At 36.7% G+C, this 16,889-nt stretch overlaps 1 protein-coding gene across 2 annotated transcripts; it reads right to left on the minus strand.

Annotated features, from left to right (window-relative positions):
* On the minus strand, positions 1-10,028 carry LOC111248214 (tubulin-specific chaperone E-like; the record flags this gene model as incomplete). 2 transcript variants are annotated; one of them, XM_022800199.2, is given in 10 exon segments in its annotated part: positions 1-1,050; positions 1,154-1,245; positions 1,643-1,803; positions 2,141-2,244; positions 3,259-3,481; positions 3,846-3,976; positions 5,021-5,168; positions 8,850-9,032; positions 9,229-9,409; positions 9,723-10,028. In XM_022800199.2, coding segments are annotated over 10 exon segments (1,416 nt in total). In that variant the 3' UTR covers positions 1-882.
* Between the last annotated feature and the right edge of the window lie 6,861 nt (positions 10,029-16,889).

Raw genomic sequence — 16,889 nt, forward strand, 5'->3', positions numbered from 1 at the left:
TACAACTTATTTGAAAGCTGTTATCTTTATTTATTTACATAACATTTACAATGATGGTTGTTGTTAATACATTTGACTGGTTGGCACTACATTTTCATCTAACCGCCAAGGAGAAATGCCACCCATAGTTAATTCATATACGTTTTCTGAAGCTTTCGAGTAGATCACAAGGTCTAGTCACTGTTTCATTTTCACTGATGTTTATCAACGTTTCATCCACCTTAGGCTCTCACTTTTCATGTACTTTCACCGCTTTGAGTTGCCAGAATAAACTCTAAAGGACCGATAAAATACATCATATTACTTAGCGCCAGCCAAAGGAAAAGCATTCTTAGGACGTCTTTACCATCAGTAACTGTTACCAGAAGTTCCAACAGACCAACGTCTTATATCGATTCAAACTTCACTAATGTTGCCCCACTTGTTCCATCTCTCTCCTTCCAGCTGCAATATTATTGAAACCAAAGCAAAGAACGTACTTTTTTTTTTTCTATGTTTTGCATTAAATACTATATATGCAATATATGATTCAGTGTTCACATTTATTATTTCCTTTACATATGCAACAGATATTTCTTTTCATACGAATGTATTTATGTATTTACAACGTCCTTTCATATATTACTATTACACTACTAGTATGAATTTCCGCTAAAGATTACACCATGGCTGTTGCCTATCGGCAATTTCGTATCTGAGAAGACTCCGTAAATCCAACCAGAATCCCTCATGTGTGTAAAAGGTACGCCGTTAGTTGTTTTTTCGTTCTTGCTAAAGCTGCCGAAGCGCCTTGGCTCGTTCTTTTATGGTTCGAGAAATGCCTAGGTTAGGTTTGATGTGTATGTTTGCCCTACTTGTTCACAAAGTCTTATGGAGAAGCTTTTACCATCTAACGAAAATTTTGTCACCATTCTGAATGTCATAATAATTAAGATCACGAAGATCATTTCCAAAATCGTACTCCGGTCTTCCATCACCATATCTTTCATCGGTGGGATAGTAAGTTAGTTCTGGGCGCCGCTTGCCTGGAGTTTTGAACATCACATTTACCTAAAACGTAACCATATGCTGCTTTAAGAATCATTTGAGTTAAATTTCTGTAATTTATATTCTAATAACACAAATTAATAGAACTATTTATTCATACACGTACCATTTTTTTAAGGTTGGTTAACGACATGCTCGACGGAACCTTTTTTTCTACAGGCAGTAGTGAGGGGTTGTCCACAGCAATAAACACCAACGCTGAAATATTTATGAAAACAGAATATTTTCTACACTGAAAAACAATGTCCTTCAATGAAGGCAAGCCCAACAAATTTCCTTACTGGAATTAATATACTTTAGGATGGAGTAAACAAAACTAGGTAAGTGGTAAAGGCTAATAGTACACATATTCTATGTTAAAGGTTGCATTGTTTATCACACGTGAAATGGTTGAGTTTGCCATAGGAGCTGGTGTAAGAATGATGCGGCTGATATACATTTTGGCAAATCGCGTTTAATTGCGCCAAGTAAATTGAAAAACTTAGTGAAGACCTGATGCTGGTCCTCTACAAATTAAGTTGTTCAAAACCCACCCTACGGACCTTATATATAACCTAAACTGAGCTCGCTCTATTACGCCTGCAACTATACTCACATAGTAAAGTCTTCTTAATGTTTTCCGGTTTATTCTCCGCGACAACTATGACAGGCTCTCCGTATTCTTTAAGCAGGTGGGAGAACCGTGGGTGAAGGCAGTGGAACTGCAACGCATCGTTTTCAACACCTGATTGGCTTCGCTGGTAGTCCACGAAGCACCTAAATACAATAGCATTATAATTACGGTGAGTAACCGAATAATAACCCTAAAGTCTGTTCCATCAACACCAGTATTTAAAGCTCGATTAGCCATGTTCCCGGATATTTAAAAGTTGATAAAATAAAGTCTAGATCATATTTTGAAAACCACCTTAATTTTAACTGATTCTAATGCTATATATAGACCGAATGTGCGATACGATTGAAGGTACCTAATAAGCTGACTTAATCTATTAAAAAATCGCCTTTATTTCACACAAAACATGCTCTTCGTGTCCACAAAAACTAACAGGCCAAGGCTGTAAACCGTGTTTCCTAATATTACAGAACTACTCACTTTTTAAGGTAGTACAACTCAGCATTTTTCCTTGTTTCTCGAGACACGTCCATACGGTTCAAGTTAGACACGCGGCCTAATCGGCATAAAATCTCATTAAATGCCTGAAACGACATCAAAAGTATCGTAAGTTATTTGAAGCTATGTTGAGCGAACGTCCGTAAATCTTTAGTATAGTTGTAAAATTGATTTGATAGCTTTTAAGTTCTAAAAACAAAGATCTCTCCTAATTTACAATCATTCTGAACATTTCTGTTATTACTATTTTAAGGTAAACTTTTATATTACTAAAAGTAGCCTAAGCTACTTCAACGTTAATTCGTGCGTCAACTGTCATTATTCGTTTGCAGCAACCCTGTTCACCAAGAACATTCGCTTCGAAGCTATACCACATTTTTTTTTTTTTGGAGGTTAAGGGCTAATGCATTATGCAAACCGAACGTCATTGACTGTGCTTTGTCCGGTACTGTGGGACTCTCACCCACTAAACCCTGGACCCCTTTATCAGTTTGGGCCATGGTTCGGGATATGATTAATATTACTTCGAAACCATGACTTGCAGGAACGGTCATTTCATCATCCTTCCTTTTGAGCCGTTCCAGTCCATCCTCCATTCTGGCTTTCCTCTTGACCATACTCTCTAGATCTCGAGGGGGACCGTACTCCCTGTACTTCTGCTAATTCCAGTTGTTGTGCATCGGGCCCATGATTGTTTCGGGTATGCCCTTCATCTATTTTCTTACGTCTCATCCTTCCTAGTTGTTCTTTTCTTTTCCTAATATCGTCAAAGACAGCCGTAACTTTGGCCCAGTTCCTCCTGTCCTTTGTCATCATATCCACCATCTCCTTAGTACTGCCCTTTGTTATTACTTCTCTGTGTACCTGTTTATCTCTGACTCCCTTAAGTGTTTGGCAGTGAAGTAGAGTATGTTCTACTCCGTCCTCCACGCCCGACTCGCAGAGCACACAGATGTCCACTTGCGTTTTGGCAATCTCTGTCATGTATGTCTGGAACTGTCCATGACCCGACAAAACTTGGCAGCTATACCAAATGCCCAGATTTAATCGGACGTATCTATAGTTAAACTGCTATAAGAATAGAAGCAAATGTAGCCGACCTCATCGAAACTTCCGGCAGTTTCCATGACAGGGTTGCCATTCACTCGAAGCTGCCTCAGCGCACCGAGTTTTTCAAGCTCTGCTATGCTCCTCCATGAGGTCAATGAGTTTCCAGCCACCTCAAGACGTTCCAAGTTCGTGAATTGCTCAATTTGCTGTCCAGGGGCACCTGGGAATGAGATGCTTTGAAGTCGACACCCATTCAAGTAGAGTTCACGCAACCTATTTTAGAATAATTAACATCGTTGATACTGACGGTTAGATTTGTTTACATATTCATACCCCACAAGCTATGACAAATCAATCCTTGTCAATATATCACTACCCTTTTATGCCAATATGGTGAAAAATAAACAAGTCAGCTGTCTCTCTGGTTTATTTGTTATTATACGTACATATAGATCTGACCTTCATAGGGGTAAATGCTAGGTGAAGTCACTTTAATTGGTCCGTTAAATGGCTTACAGGGTAAGCTAAGTAAAATGCTTATTCTGAATACGCAGGCAAATTTAGTATTGAAGTTTGCTTTACTTAGTACTGTTCTACGGTTGGATATCCAGGTAAATTCAATTGACATAAGTCTTACTTTGGCAGATACGCAAGATGAGCAACTTCTTGCCACGAACTTAACGGGTTTTCTTGAAGGCTGAGAGATTGCAAATTATAAAACAGCGATTTCGGGGGTGTCGTCAAAGAACTGATGTTATTTGCACTAACCTGAAATAAATATATTGAAAATCGATGAAATAATTATATTTTTTGAATTCAGAAGGTCATTGACTAAATAGAAAGCTATTGTCAATTAAAATCATCAAAAAAAAATTGACCTACAAAAATATTTATTTAGAACTCTTTAAAACTAGAAACGTAAAGATTTCCAAAAAAAAAACACACAAAGTTTTTGTTACCATAAGAAAGCCTTAGATATGTTGTATAAAAGCAAGCTCTAGCATTTTTGGAAGACAGCCATACGACTACGAGTGAGAAGCGTAACGCTTGCTTTTATACAAAATTGCGAACTCTAACAATTCTTTTTAGCGTCTTATATTTACTACTTTTAGACACGTCTTATTTTAGTACAAATATTTTACTGCATGCCTGTGAGAGATATATATCACCCCGTGCAAGCAGTTTTTAGAATACTTATGGTTACATTCCATTCGGCTAACTTACACCATGGAAATTCAGAGTGACCTATTTCTTCGCTGATTCTTCAAGTTTTCCATTATCTTAAATGGAAAGTGCTGCCCTACATTCGGGGCATGATATTCTTTCGTATATAGCTGCAAGATTAACTACGCAAAACTTTCATTGAGGTCGCGACCTTCAATTAACCTTTATAATTTGGACTGTGTACCGCACTAAGCAAAAAAAAAAATGTTTGACCGTGTTCTATGACAAATTTACGTATGCATGAATAGAGTCATTGTATTCTGTTAAGTCAATGTGAAATCAATTTGTTAATCGACTGACGAATATTTTGGGCACGTTTTGAAATCTATCTCTCTTATCTCGTCATGTATTTCGATAAATTGTTCACAGAATGATGAAGCGCAATGGCTGCTTATTGAACAAATATACTTTCCGTTGCAATCAATTGCCTTTTACTTTACAAGTTGGTCAATATGTCTTTTAACAGGGTGACCGAATTCGTTTGGGTGCCACCGTATGTATACATTTCTATAAAGCTATATCTATGCAACCAATAAAAAGCTACCTGGTAAAGGTTGTCTAAAAGGTATTAAGCGCGGTAAAACTTACTTCTAAAGCTTCGATATGTGGCCACATCGGGGCCAATTGCAGAATGTGCTCCCAGGTAAGATTGCTTGCCTCCAAAGAGATGTTTTTCACAGACTGGAATGCCTCTTGGTGTTTTGTAACCAGGCTCGGAACCCGAAGATGGTTCTTACTATAATCCGAAAATTTGCGCCAACAAAACAAAAAACAAACAAATAATATATATATATAAAGACAAGTGATCATTTAATTCACGTCCCTTTGGCGATGACAAGAATCGTGACAAATCGTCGGATCGTGAACTGGTTGACTTTATGGTCAGTTCTGCTATAAAGATCATGCTAACTGATCATCCCATTTCTAGCAATAGCTTGTATGTGTAGGATATACAGTACAAATATATAATAGTATTCTGGAAGTTGAACTCTTAGAGGATTTTATTACGTCCATAAGAGATGCAATTGAGTACCTGAAAATCGTATGTAGCTTAAAGTGGCACAGTCACTGTATAACTTATGCGAAACATCGCTCACAAAGCAATGTGATTTTGCCTTTTAATTGTTTACATGCTCCACATAGGCACATGACTTTCTCATATATACATATGTTCACTTGAAACAATAATGGCTATTGTTCTCTTTCCTGTTAAATTTTTAATGCTTATTTATTTCTATGCATTGCTCACGAATACTATCTCTTCTCTATCTATGTTGAAATTCACCTATGTAGTAGACGGAATTTATGTCAAGCCCAAACGTCAAAAATGGAGGTCCCAGGTATAAAACAACGTATTTTTGACAAATACTGTTTTGCCTCTGGCTGAAATCAAGTAGGCGCCGAAGCAGTACGGCATGTTTGGGCTTCAAAGGATTGTTCGACACCCGTTTGTGAAGTTAATTTTTTTTGGAACATTTTTTTTTTTGGAACCGGAGGATACACCTTGTCCGGTCGACTGCCTGAAACAATAATGAATCGATGAAGGCATATGATTGCCAATCGTCACTTCATATCTATAGGATGTATTAAAAAATTACGAGCCTGTGTACCTTCTCGACAGAGCGAAGGAGACAAAGAAATATGGCTGCTTATTCCTTCTCAGCATCTTGTTCGATACTAAACAACGATATTAAACAACGAGCAGTTACAATCACATGTCTTTAAACCGAATGAGATGTAATGTCTCCACGTCAATATAAAGCAAGGAATAAGTAACTCTTAGATATAAACTAAGCTGAAAAATGATGTCCACATTGGCTTATATATGGACCAGTTGTAATGAGTGAACGGGGTTATTCAACAGACAAGACTAAGTCATAGTTGTCCAGTGGGAGCTTCTTTTGTATCTACTGTGTTTTTCAGAATTCGTGCTCAATAAGTTGTAAATGAAATTAATAACCATTTCATTAGACTGTGATTAGGGTCTCAAAGATTGGGCGGACAAAATTTTAAGAAAAACAAATATATAAATCACTTAAGAAATAAAAGAGGAAGTCGCAGCGCCTATAGTACAAGTCTATTTTACAGCTATAGACTTTGAGTAAAACGCTGCGTTTTTATTAAACGAAAAACTACCATTACTTATATACATATATATATATATATATATATATATATATATATATATATATATATATATATTGAAATTACCAGTTATATGCGAATTTGGTGTGGGAAATCACAAAACAATCTTAAGATTAACCTCCTTAACTAGAACATCGGAAAGGAGCTAGCCTTAAATCTTCATTTAGTAATATGCAACATCGTTTATATGAGCAGTATGAAACACAAATTCGTAAATGTTATTATGAACGCATATGCACGCAATGTTATAAGAGACGTCCAATTGAAAGAATTGTCAAATCTTAAAAAACATACACATCAATCAACGATGCGATCTTTTAAAAATGCGGTTGCACTACTCTGAGACTGCAGGGCGACAAGGTCGCGAATACTTTACTACTTCAGCCTTCAATAACGCGCTTTAGTCATCACGAACAACAACACACGCAAAATATTTTGGAAAATGGATTAAATAAGCGACCTATGCTTGTCTTGAGTTAGCGCTCAAACGCGTCTGAGTTAATACTGAATATTGTTTCTACACGCTACAGCTAGTGTGCAATGACACTGCCCGTGAAGAACTCCATATGCAATACAAAATATAGAGCCAGCTTTATGCAGCCGCTTACTAAGCTATAAGATACTATAGGGAATGGACCAATATATCAGCAGACAAAAGCGAAACGAAGCGGGAGCATCTTAAAAAATGTAACAATTAGTTCTATTGGGAAATGAAAAATACATGCAAAATCATACATATTTCTTGCAGGTAAAACATGTGTTTGTATGGATGCTTATAGTAACATTGCAACCATCCATCAGATATTACATGTATGTAGAATATATACAGCTTGACAATAAGCCCCACCTAATTTTGACTTTATCCCTGCTGATAAACACATGTCCAAGACACATTACACAGTATCATGGGCAGAGTTTATTGAATTTACGCCAGTTTTCCCTTCTATTATTTGTAATTAAATAGATATAAAAAAAAAATAGAGAAATACCTAACTTAAAGACATGTGTTTGCGCTGTAACCATATTGTCGACTAATGTATAGGACCAGGTTGTATTTAAATGACATCTACACGTCAGTCAATGATATCGTGCATTCTGACTTACAAACTGGATTAGTATCGATTAGAATTGCAACTAAAAAAAGTAAGTAGTAGGTTTCATTGGCAAATGAAAAAGTGTGTGGAAGAAATAATTAGGGTTACTATTACTTTAATCGCTATAAACACAGTCACTTTTTAAAGTGCACAAACACCACAAAGTGGCCGTTTTATATATATATAGCTGTTATTAGCAAATCTGGTGTATCTGCCTCAACTATATGACAGCCTGGCTGTCATATAGTTGAGACAAATGTATTGATATATATACAGCCATATATCTAATATTCATGTTTCCATATGTAAGCTCTCTGCCTATAGCTTCTCGTAATAGATCGATAGTGAGATACGCTTCCCCTTTTTAGGGCATGAGGAACCTCGTAATCCCACGGACTCAGTTGGGAAGAATAAGCGGGTTGAAGTCAACGTTGAATGCTTTTGTGCTCAAGCAAGAAGTAACTGAAGCATAGCGATAACCTTCGGCATTGTCATCAAGTAACCAGATTGCGTGCTTTCAATTGCCGTGCCAACGGCCCATGACTTTGTTGAGCGACTCAAAGGAGCAGATTGCATTCATTATTTCGACAAGTATCTCATAGTAGCAGATGTCCTTAATGTCCCCTGCAAGTACTACCATAACCCTACGTGTGACTCTACTTGACATTACCACTAAACTCGATTTCTGTTTAGAGAAACGCCATTCTCTCGCTTGGTCCTTTTTGGGCTGGAGGTAGAGATTAAACCACGACTCGTCTATGCGGATCGCATGCTCCAGGCAGGTTTGTTGTCAATGTTATTGATTAAATTTTGCAAATTGCACGTGAGGTACATCACACGCATTTCTAGATAGCCTGGAGGTTATTTACGGATAATCCATTTTTTACTCAAGTTCCGGCTTTTTAAGCCCTGTGCTTTTCAAAGAATAAAAATTTGGCAACTGAGCGTTGATTTCCAAACCTAAAAAATATTCTTCTACTTTGATTGCATTTCTCCTAGAATTAACTCAACCGGCTCAGGCTAGTATATTGGCCAGTTAAAGTTCGTTTACGAATGGCGCGCAGTTCAAAACTTATTCAATTCGAACTTTGCCGGATTCGTTTATGACAGCCATATATCGTTATAAATTTACAGAATTAGTGCACATACTACCTAAAAACACTTTATAAATTACCAACCCTAATTTGAGTTCGGTGAGATGCGGGAGTTGCTGAGCAATTAACGCTACAGTATCCCAATGGGAGAGTAACGTGTGCGACAAATCGAGTTCGTAGATGAACGGCGCCACGGACGGTATCTCTCGGCCAGCTGACGACACAGGCAAATTGTGAAGGTTTACAATACGTAAACGCTCTTGCCGACTGAAAAATATTATCAAAAATTGTGTAAAAACCCTTGATGTTGCTATGGTATTAAGTAACTAGTCTTAAAATTCAGTAAGTACTTGGTATAATCGAATTTAGAACAAGAATTGTAAAAATTCACACCAACAAACGGAATATTACAGCAAATTTTCTAGCATACTTGTTCATATATACTAAAAAAAAATTAACTCACCTCTGCAGCTCAGAGACCATTTCAGGTCCAACGAATTCAATAATTTTAATATTACTCCGAGCATTGCCAATATTTCCTAGAAGCCACACGTCAGCCTCATTTTCTGTGCTCTGTTTATCCTTTCCTTTAGTTTTTTCATCTTTTTCATGTTCGAAGTATTTTGCTTTAATGGCTTCGGTCACTGAAATGCCCAATTCTGCCTTTGAGGGTCGCACAAAAGAGCCTCCTGTTGCGTGTCTAAAATCCGTAACAATAAAAGATCAGTATAATCGCTAATCAGCGGAATCCCTTTGGCAAATTGCCTGTTGACGTCCATCAAGAAAGCTCGAAGGGCCGACATTTTTGGCTGCGAATAACCTTAAACACCTTAAAATAACTTATGAAAAATTATATCCAGTAGCATTGCACGCTTATAAAAAAGATCCATGAGGTTTGCTATCATGGTAAAACCAGACATAAAGGAAAGTTAGGCTAGATTTTTCATGAATACATACCGTGTTTTGAAGTACTGCGTTCCATTGTAACACCCGTTGTGTTTGCCACGAGCGGGATCGTCCCATTCAACACCCAACCATAATCCTTGAGTTCCCTTCACAGCTCCCTGGAAACGCACGGTTGCGTAGCAGCCGTCAACTGAAACGCGCTGTCCCATGACGGCAACTGGCGATGTTGCGTCCATCTGCTGCTGCTAATGTTGGAACTGTGACACTTGATTTCGGAATTGTTTGCAGATGGCGTTGAGAGTGGCGTAGAGTATTTTGACCTGCTTTGACTTCAGCTAGAGAAGTCCTTGAAGACGTCTACAGAATAACAAGGTAACGTGTCTATCAGTAAAATACATACGGTGACACTACTATACAAGTAATAAAGTAACATTAATTTAGAAGCAAAAACTCTAAGATTTGCAGACGACAAAATAAATGAACTATCCTTGAAATGTTTATTCGAATTAATCTAATTCATCATCATATTTTTAAAAGTAGAGGCTTTTTAATATGTCCCTAGCTTTTAAGTAAGGGATATATAAATAAATGTATTAAGACTTATCAATTTACTCGCCGCTCCCCGAGCAGTGCAATTTGAGTCGACAGTCAGCTTAGCGTGTCAACGCAACTCTTGAAAATAATGATCAAAATACTTATTTCAAATATAGCCACTTTTGAAAATGTATATTCTTCATAGATGTATTTTACTTTCTATTATTTGGTAATGCATATTTTGAACTAAACCTGCGGGGTTATCTTTTTAACTTTTATATTTCACTGTGGCCGCAAAAGGTATTACGCACTCATAGTTCTACTACTCGAACATTAGCGATCCACCCTGGAAAATATTAACTATCCGCTAATTCGAATTCGATATAAACAAGCAACGGAGCTACCTTAACATGCACAAAGAACAGCCGTCTTTGCAAATAACATAGCACCAATGAAAAATTGTAACCAGAGTTGCCAGTGTAGATCGGAACAACGGCTATTTTGAGAGCATATTCATATTGATTCTATCAATGTCGTTCAACCAGAAGCTTTTATTGTAATGTGTTTCGTTTTGACTGTTTTCCGATGGCGAATCAGCGGTTGCCCTGTCTGCCCATTGTTGATAGGCTAACAATCAACTGTATGCATCTAAGGTGGTGCCAGTCTTATTCGTAGTTCAATAACGATTGTGTCAGTTCTAAGCTTGACTGAGATTCAGAAGCACGTCACGATTTTCTTTGGCTTTAAAAGAAGTCGATCTGATCAACAGATATAAAACCGTAATATTATAGAAACATACAACATGATAGGGTTCCGTAGCTAACATTTTGTCGATTCTCCCTAGGACACTTGTTAATACATTATTTATGCAATTTTAAATATTAGTTGCATTATCGCAAAGTATTAAGCATAGTTTTTCCAAAATAGATTACTTTATTCTACTACATGTTGTACCTTTGAATTGCCGCGGAAGAGTAAAAGCTTAGCACACAGTTGTTTAAGAAAAAGAGCCAAAAACATTACTAATACCTACATAGCATTTTGGAGAAGTCACCAAGGCAAATAATGTTACTGTACAGTGATTCACGACCCTACCAAGGTCCCAAACGCATTTTGGATAGCATCTCCTCTAACGGACCTTATTCCCAACCCGCGAAGGATCTTATTAGAACTCCACAAAGAAACTAAATTACCACAAACCAGCGTCGACAGCATTATTAAGAACTTTTAGCAACTTAGGTAACTCGCAACAATGGCTAAAATAAATTATACAACGGTTAGTCGTAAAAAAACACGCCATTTTCAAGAAGCATTTAAGTTGCTCATACCCTGGTAAAATAATTGGATTACTGAAATTATAGGCTTTATTGGAATATACGTGTTAGAAAAAAATGTCTGTCTTACCGTGGCATTCATATTAAGTCTAAGATAGTCTAAACTACTGACACCTATATTTATCTGTTCCCCACCTTTTCAAAAGACCTTTTCTTAAAAAGGAATACCTGTACAGGTTGTATCACCCGCCACTCGAAAATACTCTTACATACTTTCTTGGACCGATCATTTCAATCGATTCGCACAAAGCCTAAAGTCTTTGTATTACGTTACCAACATAGACATAAGCATTCCATGAAAATCCAAAATAATAATAGGTGTTGGTTCTAACATTCTCAATAATTTTACTAAACACGAGCGAGAAACAGAGGAGACAAGTTTGCCTTCGTACAAGCAAAGAAAGTTCATTCTTTACTTTGTTTCCATTTTAGTTAAATGAATATAGGCGAACAACGTTGCTTTCTCCGAACTCAGTGCTCAGTTCATAAAATTGGAACATACCTTGGGGCAACATTTATCTCGCAAGGAAGTGGGATGCTGTTAGCGATCACCCACACACTATTTTCATTTCACAGGTAGCTTAAAGCACTCGCTAAGCACTAAACCAGTTGATCATCGCAGTTGTATTATTTTGTAATTCTTTTTTTGTCCACCTAACCTCTTTAGTGGAGCCCTCGGTGCCATTACATCTGGTGCCACCGTCAGGCGCTTCCTTGGACTGAAGTACTGTTAATTTTTATCAATTGCGTTCGTCTCTATTCGTTTTCGTGTACTTTAACTACATAACATCACAAGCACAATGTGTCACAGTGAAACCTGTGCTCCTTCGGCTATCTGCACACTATCTCTAAACCCACTGAATAGCAATTCCTTCACTGGCGCCTCCTTTGTTTGGCAGCTGAATAAATGTTAGGATCATTGAGTTAATGCACCTACAATTCGCCCAGACAGCATCAGTTATCATGAAAGCATAAGCATAGAGGTACATTACTCTACTGGCTAACACTTAACACGTTGGAAGTGTTTGCTCTGATATGGTCGAGAGATTTGTGCATCTACCCAGTCTGATCATAGCTTATATCAGACCAACGTTACCCCGCCAGCTCTTCACCTTGCTAACCTCTAGCCTTTCTCCGTACTATATTTTTCGCGCTATCTCTAGGACTGAGTGTTGATGTGTACGAATTTTTTCCCACCGAACCGTGTTTCGAAATGTAGCCGTCGGACGTTGGTTATTGGTGGACATCCAATATAACACTGCAGTACATATCTTCTTGGCCTTGACACGCCTGACCTGACCTACACTGTTATTGCTGATATTGCTGTTGAGTATAAAAAGGGAAGAACGCGATTTACAATGTGATGAGGTCGAAGCGCTGGCAAAGGTCCACAGGGTTGCTTGTCAGCGAATACTGCAGGCTTCCAGCTTACCAACACCTAAGAAATATGGACACACTGTCACACTAAGCACTTCTGTAAGGCATCATTCAGCGGCGATTGCATACAGACAAACGTTTTGCACACATCTGCATTCATAAAATCGTAAAGAAATAGAATCTGCCCGACCTAGCGTGCACTTCTAGCATATATTACTATTTTTTTTATTTACATCTCATGTTAGATTAGTTTTTGTAATATATTTGCAAGTACATATACCTTGTTTATATACAATCACTAATGATGACATTAGTAGTGGACAGAGCGGCTTAAGGCCAAGAAAAGAACTACAAGAGAGCAAAATATTATCGCTACGAATTATAAATATAGCTTGTAGCAGTTACATTTTACCTAAATAATCGACCGCCAGGTATAGACCTGATCACCCCAATAGAGCGACTGCCATAAGCAAGTGAACTAAGAGTAGGTCGTCATCTAAAAACTAATTTAAATTTAGGATTTAATTGTGACAAATCTTAAATGACAACGATAACAAACCGACTACAATTTGCTTTTAATTATAATCGTACATCATTTAGGTGAATATATCTGACACAGGAGAGTTTTCGAGTACATTTTAAATCATTGTACATGGACAAACGTACATGTGCAAGCTTGACTCAGTTCAAAATAAAGTAAGGTTGCACTTAAATGAACACATACAGTAATATAAACACTCATGTCCTATTTTATATTCGCTTAGACGATATATATAAATGGGATGGTAATTAAAGAACAGATTCTTAATAAACAATTCCATACAACTACTAATATCAGTGAAATATAGAGGTCAGAAAAATATTGCATATAATTAAAAAAAAGCCATCTCACCATTCGCAGTTTGGAATTTTTTTTATTTAGCTTTACAGTTATTTTATATGAGCGAATCAAGATTTTAACCAGCGTGGTAGCATGCTTGTCACGGTTACCATGGCAACGTATTTTATTACGGATGTGCCTCCCATACCATGCCACCTTCCTATTCAGTGCCTTGAAGTAAGAAAAGCCTTGGTAAGCTAGAGAAAAAGTAGGTCATTTTAGTAGCTTTGATAGATGACGAACGTTGCGATTATGGAGGATATCAAAAATGGGAAGATAAGCGTCCAAAGGGTCGGTTAATCATTGACAAATAGTAACGTAACATCTCATACACAGAGCATGAAATTATTGCACTAGAACAAGGCCAAGCTACGTGAAGGCTACGAAGCCCATTTGAATTTTTGGGTAAAAAGGAGTAATCGAAAGAAGCTGCTGAAGTTCGTAATTTTTCACAAGGACAGGCCTCAAGGATTTCCTCAAGGAAGATTATTTTTTGAGAACTCCTGCAGCTGACCTACGCAGTGAACTCCAGGTGCTTTTTTCGGTTTTCACATTTACTTAACTTTTTATATAAATCAACTGATTGCAGTATCTTCCTCTAGTAGAAATATTCCAAGCCATGTCTATAAAAACTGGACGTCGCCATGTGCTAGTAATTCAACTGTCTTTCAAGCACTTACCTTTCAATCATTTTTACTTGATAATTTCTTAGACCACACACCCAACATCTTTCACGATAGAAATTTGAAGTCGCTTGTTTCATTGCTCGTTTATCAAGTAGTTCGTTGTTTTCATTTGTGACGAATGTTTAATTACCTTGTTAAAAATGCTCTTCCTATTTAGCGCACTGATATACTTTTCGAAGGTGTTCATTCGCTTGTTAACTTACCCCACAATTTGAATCGTGTTTCCACCTTAACAAAAAATAAAACGCAACATTTTTTTTGTGTAGGAATCTCTGTGTATATGTCATAGTAAATTAGGCTGCTATATTGTGTGTGAATATAACAATCGATTCTTTGGTCCTTTGACACGCTTTAAAAAAGTATTTTTAAACTCCGTTCTTTACTATAAATAAATATTGTTGTCGATTTTAGTCTTTAAAGTATTGAAATTAATTTTTCAAAAAAAAATATGCGTATGAATATTTTATGGGTATGTATGAAAGAACTTCGTCATATTCAGACAATTATGTACGACGTATGCATACCCTTGGGGCCACTATACACCTATTAGCTCCCTCTAAAAATACTTGTTTAATACGTAATCATCTGAATATATAAATATATCCAATGATCTTAAAATGGCTCCAACAATTTTGACTATTTTGGACGAAAGGGGTTGCTTTTACCAGGGAAGTTTCTGGGGAAAAATTGGTTTTTAAAAAATGTTACTTTGGTGCTTACAAACTGAAAATTAACCCTTTTAAAAGCTTATGTTGAACGTGATAGCAGATGATATTTCTGAATTGAAATATTCTTTTTCACAGAAGTAGAAATACGTTGAATTAGGCATTGTGCGTAAATGTTTCACCATTCGCTACTGTTCGTTGGCCTCTCCGCGCGATCAAAGAAGGTATTGCTTTTCTTGTATAGACTGAGCGTTACTATTTTTTTAAGAATATATAAACAAAGCATTAATTCTGAGATGAATAGGTATTAAAAAAATAGTATTCCTGAAAACAACAGTGAAAAGTTAATTGTTCTCCGTAAATCCTTCGTAAGTGACAAGGGATACTGTGACGAAGCGCAAAACATAAAACAGTATCCGGATATATGTCAATCCAATACTCTGCATTAAACACCCTCCGTATCATCACGTTTAAAATTATCAAGAAAGGCCAATACAAATACGTGTTATAGAATTTTCTACTATAAATTAAAGCACACATAATGGTTTGGATATTTTTATCTAAATTAATCAAGTTGGCATCATTAGCGCCATTTGTTTTAACCGAAGTTTTTATATCCATTATAAAAATTAGTCAGATTTTGTCGTATCGAAAAATCGTAATATAAACTTCAAAACGACGATAGAAATTAAGATTGAAGTGCTCTCGTTGTGGCTTTTTTTCTCCCTTAATAGTAAATAAATGTATTTCTATTGGCTTTTCAGAAAATAAGTACGTATCCTATAACGGGAATATTAGAGGCATGAGATAGTAACTTACATAAACCTTGAAAAAAATCAGGGGCCAGTGCCAAGTTGTAGCATTATTATAAATATTAGCAGCTATAATGCTTAACAGAAGTATCGGACGTCAACTATAAAATACTTAGTTTCGAAAAATCACTGTACGATTGATTTAACGGCGATAGGGGTAGGGCGCTTTTTATCACCTACAAGAGTTGATTTCACACAATTTTCAGCTACCTTTAATAACTTAGTTTGACTGCCTTGATATGTGCATTCTGTGCCCTGATGTTTAGAGATCCCACTGCGCCAAAATACTAGCTTTTTCGACAATATTTGACAAATATCAAAGGTCTTAGGATAATATCATGTTTCGTTTCAACGGTACGAGCAGAGTGCCTATCTTAGACATAATAGATATAAGACAAAGTGACATAGATTATTTTCAGGGCGCATCTTCGCTCTTCTAGGTTATAGATTCGATTCATATTCATTGATAGCATTGATGAATATCGTCTTCTCGCAAGCATAACGTACGATTTCTGTGTAATCGTTTGGATATCTGAAAGACAAATGCAACGGGCTATTCAACTCTTCTATTTTTTTTTAATCATCCAGTTAGTCTCGTTCTATTCACTATTGCATTCGAACTTACCATTGAAGGTGAACATCATTAATTGCACAAGACAAAATCTACTGTCTAGCATAAACTTAAATGCGTATTTTACCCCATAGCCAATGTTCGTCGTTGACCTCAATTATCCGGAAAAGAAATTCGTATACAGAAATATAACATACTAATTTGAAATATACTTTAATAAGTAAAATAAAAGACGGTTTTCCTTTGTTCCAGCACGATAAAATGAATAGAAGACATGCGGTTTTAACTAGTTTAAACATACTTATGTTTTTATTCATTATCGCTTCAGTCTTAGCCTAAGATTTATATATATATATATA

Source organism: Varroa destructor, unplaced genomic scaffold (genome assembly GCF_002443255.2).
Source record: "Varroa destructor unplaced genomic scaffold, Vdes_3.0 BEIS01000001.1, whole genome shotgun sequence".
In the NCBI taxonomy this organism is placed as follows: Eukaryota; Metazoa; Arthropoda; class Arachnida; order Mesostigmata; family Varroidae; genus Varroa; species Varroa destructor.